At 37.2% G+C, this 7,628-nt stretch overlaps 2 protein-coding genes across 3 annotated transcripts in view; both read left to right on the top strand.

Moving 5' to 3' along the window:
• ctdspl2a (CTD (carboxy-terminal domain, RNA polymerase II, polypeptide A) small phosphatase like 2a) overlaps positions 1 to 3,567 on the top strand; it is a 10,336-nt gene extending 6,769 nt beyond the window's left edge. For both annotated transcript variants that reach the window (XM_034141287.1, XM_034141286.1), the window contains 3 exons: positions 172 to 298; positions 394 to 489; positions 2,363 to 3,567. In XM_034141287.1, the coding sequence (XP_033997178.1) occupies positions 172 to 298; positions 394 to 489; positions 2,363 to 2,428 (289 nt within the window). In that variant the 3' untranslated portion in view covers positions 2,429 to 3,567. The remainder of the gene's footprint in view (positions 1 to 171; positions 299 to 393; positions 490 to 2,362) is intronic.
• Positions 3,568 to 5,347: 1,780 nt separating this feature from the next.
• si:ch73-330k17.3 (cysteine-rich motor neuron 1 protein) lies at positions 5,348 to 7,401 on the top strand. The gene is made up of 4 exons (XM_034141285.1): positions 5,348 to 5,675; positions 6,685 to 6,772; positions 6,863 to 7,058; positions 7,165 to 7,401. The coding sequence occupies exons 1-4, from the start codon at positions 5,351 to 5,353 to the stop codon at positions 7,225 to 7,227; spliced, it is 672 nt and encodes a 223-aa protein (XP_033997176.1). The 5' UTR covers positions 5,348 to 5,350; the 3' UTR covers positions 7,228 to 7,401.
• Positions 7,402 to 7,628: the final 227 nt, after the last annotated feature.

Genomic DNA, 7,628 nt, shown 5'->3' with positions numbered 1-7,628 from the left:
ACAAGTGAGGATAATCACCACATTTAATACGCAATGCTTTTATCCAGAATAGACTTTTTAAATATTCGACACCAAGGAGATTATGCTATCACTACCTTTTTGTTTGATCTAAAGAACTTCTTAAAAATGTATTAACTGAGAATTGTGTTTATTTGTTTTTGTTTTTTTTAGACATAGGCTATTTCGTGAGCACTGTGTGTGTGTTCAAGGAAACTACATTAAAGATCTAAACATTCTGGGACGCGATCTTTCCAAGACGATAATAATCGACAACTCACCCCAAGCCTTCGCCTATCAGGTAACAAGTCTTTATTGACTTTGATTCATCCTTTTTAAATATAAGTTGACTTTTGACTCAGTGATGCTACAGCACAGATATTGTGTCTTTTGCAGCTTTCCAATGGAATCCCTATAGAGAGCTGGTTTGTGGATAGAAATGACAACGAGCTTCTGAAGCTGGTCCCTTTCCTGGAGAAGCTGGTGGAGCTGGTATGTATCTAGCCCTTTACCACCATAAGCTGACAAAAACACTATTAACCCCTTCAGAAAAAAAATGGTCCTGTGATATAGGTATTTTGACACGCAATTTTGTTAAATTGTTTCGTTTATTAACGCTACAACATAGCGTTTCGTGAGGCGGTTGTCGTTGTTGGGTGAAAAGCAAACAGCTGTTTTTGCTGCGGAGCGCAGCAGGCTCCCGTGTGGGAGCGCGATCCTTCACTACAGCCTTTAGCGCCACCTAACCATTCGCCAAAATGTTTTTAATACCAGCGGTAACCGGCCAAGCGCCGGGCAAAAAACAATCTTCAAATAAAAGAATGTCACCAGAGGAGTTAAAGGACAGTGACAGGGAGTATGAGAAGAAGAGGGAGAGAACGTTTCAGCCGGCTTGATCGATATGATGCCAATATAAACAAGGTCTTTTGTCGGCTCTGTACATCAATGCCGACCTATGCTGACAAGTAAGTGAAGAGTAGAACAAATATAAAGGTATATTGGCTATAGGGAAATGTCCCAGCAGTTTAGGAGAATGAAGGTTCTAATCTATTACATAGCCATTACATTTCTAACTCCTGATGACAGGAAGGCAGAAAGCGCATTATACAAATAATAATACTCATAATAATGATAATAGCAGACATTTTTTAACAAAAGAGGAAAATGAGGAAGAACTGATGATTCAAATGTTGTAGTAATGTAGTTTGTGCATAAATGACTATTGCAACAAATGTGTTCATTTTCTTCATTATTAGTCGATTTTTTTGGGACGAATGCTCTTGGGCCAGTGGTTACAATTTCATTTCATTTCAAACCTTTATTTAACCAGATGGTCCCATTGAGATCATAGATCTCTTTTTCAAGGGAGACCTGCAGCATATAGGTTCCACATGAAACATAAAACAATAAAGGACATCATACATTATATTTACAGGATACATTTACATAGTTATAGACATTTACAAGTACCCATAGTATCAACGAGCATTTCATTTAGCCTAGCTTTAAAAACATGCAGAGGAATGAGATTGCTCAGTTTCAGTTCTTGCTGAAGATTGTTCCAAGCCAGTGGTGCTGCGCACATAAAAGCTGTCTTACCTAAGACAGTCCTTGCTCTTGGCACATCTAACAATACTACATCATGCGATCTCAGACAATAGCTGCTTGCAACTCTCTGTGTTATCAGAGAGCAGATATAATACGGGAGTTTACCCAACAAAGCTTTATAAATAAACAATAAACAATGGTGGGGCCAGTGATAATTTTACCCTTAACGTCTACCCCTGCCCTTGGTCGTGTGTTATGTTATATTTCATATTCCACAGAATCAGCCCCTTCTGGTTATTCCCACGATAGTATTTAATATATAATTTTACACAGGAACTTAATTCCATTTACTTATTAGCCACTTAATTAAATAAGTGCAAACTGGTATCCATGCCGTGTCGTGAGATAAAACATCTGACTTGGCACCCAAAATGCTGTCAAGACTTTTGTGTGTAAAGGCCATGCAACGTCCATTATTATGACCCGTAAAGAGGAGAAGGAAAAAAAGGCCCAGAGAAAACCAATAATCTTCCCTAGAGATCGGAGTTGGTGCCATACAAATATTATTCCAAGACTTCTGGTTGGCCAATATGGCAGGTCATTTGCAGTTGGAATTTCTACGCGACAAATTAAAGACTTGACAGATTGGCACCTAATTTAGACCACAGGCGGCCCCTGCAGGGAGTTCATGCCATAATATAGGTCCTCTGCAAACCAGCATCTCTGTGACATCCGGTTTTATTTGTCTGCCTCTCCCATTGAGAACCATAAAACTCATACGATATTTTTTTGATCCGTTTCCCTCTCTTTATCACAGAATGAAGATGTCAGGCCGCACATCCGAGAGCAGTTTCGTTTGCACAACCTCCTTCCTCCAGACTGATGACCTCATGTTCGTCTCAGTTCAACATGGTATCAACATTGGAAAACAAACAAAAAACAGACTCCTAGAAGAATATATTAAATGGATTTCTCTTTGCAAACATTGCCATTATTATTAATTTTTAAATCATGCAAAAAATTGAAAGATTTGTTGAGTCAAAAAAAGCCCTGGATGTTTTTATACAAACACAATCAGACCAGATTCAGAACAAACTGCTCGCAGCGGCAGACTTTCCCTTTTTTCGCTCGCTTGTTTTTAGTGCACCTTCCTGGGAGGCGGCTTCCTGGAAGGTATTCTGTCTTTTAAGAACCATTTTGGATTGACTAAACTGAATGTCACGCAGTGTTGGATTTTATGGACCCTGGTGGCTTCGGCCTCACCTTGAACAGCCAGTCAAACCTGTAAAATATTCACTCTATTTACCTGTAAATATATGTACATATTTTTTTTTTCTTCAAGGTTTTTAAGTCCTTTTATTTTCACTTCGGATTTTAGTATGTATTCTTCGATTCGGTTGCTTTTATAAACAAACAAAAGGTTAGTGTGTTTTGTTTGAAGTTGTTGATAAACGGCTGCATTTCTGTTGTATGCCTGCATTATTCCTGTGATGCTTTAGTCCATTACAAGCAGTTGTCTGTAATAAGGTGCAGTTTAAAAAAAAAAAAGTCTCTTTGGGAGGAAAGTGTTTCTGAAACAATATTTTAATGTAATGTAAGCTAGACTTGGGTCTCAACTGAATACAAAGCCATAATGGCAGAATGATAATTTTGGAGATTTGTATTTGACAGTCCATTTCTGATTTCGACACCTCGATCGTCCTCTTTAACGAGGGCTGGGGTGGGGGGGGGTTCAGGCATCTTGCACTTTGACATCCAGCCCTTTGTAAGTTGATGTAAAAATCTTGTCACTTTTCTATACAGGTGTGTATCACCTCAATTTGTTATGTGGGGGGGAGATGAAATTGTAGCACCAGCAAATTGCCAACATGTTTGCTTTGAAATCTTGTTTTCCAAGACGTCTTGTATGTGGGATCTTTACGATGTAGGAGTCACAAGTTTTATTCACTATTGAATGATCACTCCTGTTGTATTCAGTGTTACTCAATGGTTTCCTTGAAAATAAATACATTTTTATACGACTGAGAGCCTCCTAGTAATTATTAAAATGCATGTTTTAATTTGGCAATGTGGATTTTTGCCCCAGATAGATGGTATGTTATTCTAGTTTAGCAATACTGTAATAAAAGCATACATGATAATAGAGCTGGTCATGAACCTTGGAAACAAAATATCAACTAAAAGGATTCTTATTTGTTTTGTTACTGCATGGAAATACTCAAGTAAATACAAGGACCTCAATATTGTACTGAAATACATTATTTAGTAAATCAAAGGTTTTTAATAATAACCCTAGTTATATTTCACCACTGCATTTATGTTTTAAAAGATCCTGCCACACTGCAATACGTTCACACTACAGAAGAGGGACTGCATAACTTCATTCATCAGATTACTTGGAATAGAGAAAGTGATATACTGACAGAATACTTTAGAGACACTCAAATTGTTAAATGTGTTTTTGTGAAACATTTTTAATATGATGTAACCTATGGTGTTATGGGGTAAACACTGGCTCTTTTTTCATCAAGCTTTGAATACTAATTGGATGAGCTGAGATAGGGTAACTATTCCCACAAACTAATTATTTAAATGTCAAATGTGTTGCATAATTTCAGAATGTTGGCTTAATTTAAAAATAAATGAAAAAATATGATATGGATATAAGGTAATAATAATAATAGTAATCCAATATTAATAATAATTATAATAACTATTATCATAAAATCATCATTAAATGTCTTGTTATCTCTGAACATGGACTTGTAGGAATCTTTTTGTGTTGCTTTATTTTATTTTCACCCTGGAAATGGGTGTATGTATATATATATATATATATATATATGTACATTATGTTTGTGCAAATTAAAAAAAATTATATATATATATATACATATATAATTTTGTTTAATTTGTATGGATTTAATTATGGATTTCTCTTTTTCTCTTTATCCTGCAACTGGATGACTAACGGGTGGGCTACCTCTATATAAGCTATGCTTTCTGCCCTCCCCGCTTCTACTAATTCTGTTTGTTGCTCGGGTGTATAAATTGTCAAATTGTTGAAATAGTACAATAATAATGGTAAATTAAGTATGAGGCAATTTGCAATACATTTAGTTTGAGTTACTTTTCAAACTCCAAACATTATTAAAAGCCCTTTTGAAGTTCAATAAGGTGGTAAATATTTAGCCATCTAACAATCCCCTTGTGTCTGAAATACTGAAGTGGGATTTATGAATTAACTTATTGTGCTCTGCAGCTTCTTGGCACCCTGTAAAAAGGAAGCCAGATAAAAAGAATAAGGCATTTATACTGACACATCCAGTGTCATTTAATAGATATCCAGTGACAGTAGTCTCCTTTTATTATTATGTACACACCTGTCTGAGTTTTTATTCAGAGATACGGCGCTGCGAGATGTCCTGATCAGATAACATGCTGATGTCTTGATCCTTTTGTTCTTTTAACAAATAGGTCATTACCTGATTGTAGGTGTGCACTGAATTGCCCCTTCCAGAGGTCATGTGACTCCAAACACAATGGGGGCCAGTCTTCATTAGACTTATCTAACAGGTGTTCAAAAGAAAGAATTATTTCAAAACAAAATCACACTGTTGATAAGATAAGACTGTGTATTTAGAGTGGAAACCCCTCTGCCCTCGTCTATTGGCTGCTGGGTGGGTGGTGGAGGTTGTGGCTCTTAAACTATGAAGTTAGTGTGTTATCCCGGGGGCCCACGTGTATATAAAAGGTGCAGACAGGTGTTCTCTCCTCAGAATAATCAGGTTGATGAATAATGTGGATGCTCTTCTTTCTGAGTGCCTTGTTGGGGGTCGTGGGGTCACAGGAAACGCCCTCTGCTGCAGCTCAGCAGCTCCAGACCCTTCACTGCCCGCCCTGCGAGCGCATACACTGCTCCACCCGCCGGGCGCTGAAGCTCCAGTGTAAAGGGGGCATCACGACAGGTGTGTGTGGCTGCTGCCCCGTCTGTGCCCGGGCGGAGGGGGACACCTGCGGGGGGACGTGGGACTATCTGGGCAAGTGTGACGAGGGCCTGCTGTGTGTTTACCAGGAGTCAGGAGCAGAAGACAAACCAGACGCAGAGCGCAGAGGCGTCTGTAAAGCAGGTGAGATTAAAGTTTATAACCTCAATTAGTGTCAGGCAGGTAATGTGATAACATTTGAATTACTGATTATTTGGAATATGCCACAGTGAGCCAAATGTTTTCATAGGTTGATCACTAATTGAATTTATAAAAAGACACAGCATCACAACAGTCAATATGTACACAAAAGATTAATGTATAAATACTCAATTACAAGTAAAAGCCCTCTTTTCAAAATGTTACTTAAGAAAAAGTAAAGAAGCATCATTAGAGGAATGTACACATTTTTTAATAAAATTAAAACAATAAAGGTGTCAATCATGCAGTAGAATTGCTCCTGGCAGTGTTATATTTATATTTACTATAATATTGCAATATTTCCACAGATTCATTAAAATATAAGCTGCATTTTGTCACATGAGTTTATTGAAACAACTAATTCTTAAGGCTGTCGACTGGATGACCCTGTTATAAAAACTCAAATAAATATTAACAAAGAAAAGTAAAGAAGAAACAAATATATATACATATTTGCTGCATATTTAAGTTGTTGAGGAAGAGATATTTGAATATGTATATACTGTTAGATGGTTCAACTTTAACCTAAGGTATCATATATATTTTTTTTTAAAGTCATAATCTTTATTTTAAACGTTAACTACGATAGCAATGAAATAAATGTAAATAAAAAGATGTTAAAATCCAACATCATTCACTATCATTGTGGTGGGAATGGCGCCAAAATGGTGAATGTAGTTTATGAGGTGTGAAGCCTGATAGTGTGTCAAGGCTTCCTTTGATTCAAAGGGTTCTTCTATCAGTCAAACCATAATGACGCCTCTTATCTCCTCAGGGTGAAAAGAGTTGTCACCGTTATTGATACGATATCAGACGTAGTACAAGATAAGACTTTTTATATTTTGTTGCTGCACAGTAAAATATGTAAATATGAAAATGTATATCTAATCGGCCATGTGAGTTGCAAGTCCTAGACTCTCTTATTAAGAGTTTTTAATGTTGTTTTGTGCAGTGATTGAATCATTGGATCCAGAGAGCTGTCACCCAGAGTGCACCAGGGAGTACTGTCAGGCAAACCGCACGGAAATCTGCTCTGCCAGGTAACACAAAAGACCCAAAGAAAGACGATATCCCTATGATATCTTCCCCTTATGCATTGTTAACAGGAATCTAAATGTCCTGCACTGTAGGCTTGTCTCTCTGGAGAAGACAGCATGCCAGGGCTCCTGCCAACACACCTCCTGTTCAAGCTGTCTGCTCCTGAAACCCCCATCATGCACTCAGACCTGCACCCCCGCTGACTCATCCTGCCTGCGCCAGTTTGGGAAGTGTGTGCACAATCACCTGACAGCCACTCATAACACTGTATGCAACAACAACCTGCAGGTAAGAATACATCACATCAAAAAGCCTTCATTCAAAGTATTTCTGCATCATGTTGTGCACTTTACTCATTAATCAAACACTGTGTCTTTCTTGTGTTTCTTTGTAGAGTCATCCTGAGGGGCATTTTCTGTGTCTGGTCCCAGCCTGTCCAAACACAGTGAAGGTGTAAAAATAGTACATTTTCATTGTAGCAAAATGGAAAAAGGCAGCTATATATAAACTTTGTGTATAACTTCAATATTTTTTTATCAAACAATCCCATTTGTAAGCAATGTTAACTAAATAAAACCTGTGAAATGTATAAATGTATAAATCATTGAAAATAAAATGATGTGTCGTGTCACTTGATGTATATCATTCAATTCAAATTCAATTTATTATCGGTTAGCTTGTGTGCTTATGGTTTACTTTATAGCATATATTTTTACATAGATTATTGTATGTAAGAAGAGTGACTGTGTATTATGTACAGTGTGTATTGAGTTTGAGATTGTGTGTGTGCTCCATGTTGTTACATTGCTGCACAACACATTTCACCTAGTGGACACAAATTTGAAGATTCATAAAATT

The sequence above is a fragment of the Trematomus bernacchii genome, unplaced genomic scaffold, assembly GCF_902827165.1.
Source record: "Trematomus bernacchii unplaced genomic scaffold, fTreBer1.1, whole genome shotgun sequence".
NCBI classification, from domain to species: domain Eukaryota; kingdom Metazoa; phylum Chordata; class Actinopteri; order Perciformes; family Nototheniidae; genus Trematomus; species Trematomus bernacchii.
The sequence above is the reverse complement of the archived record's forward strand: the minus strand, read 5'-3'. Positions and strand labels throughout refer to the sequence as shown.

Coding starts and splice junctions, on each gene's coding strand:
- si:ch73-330k17.3 (XM_034141285.1), top strand. CDS start 5,351: ATGCTCTTCTTTCTGAGTGCCTTGTTGGGGGTCGTGGGGTCACAGGAA. Junction 6,773..6,862: donor ACGGAAATCTGCTCTGCCAG/GTAACACAAAAG, acceptor CCTGCACTGTAG/GCTTGTCTCTCTGGAGAAGA. Junction 7,059..7,164: donor TATGCAACAACAACCTGCAG/GTAAGAATACAT, acceptor GTTTCTTTGTAG/AGTCATCCTGAGGGGCATTT.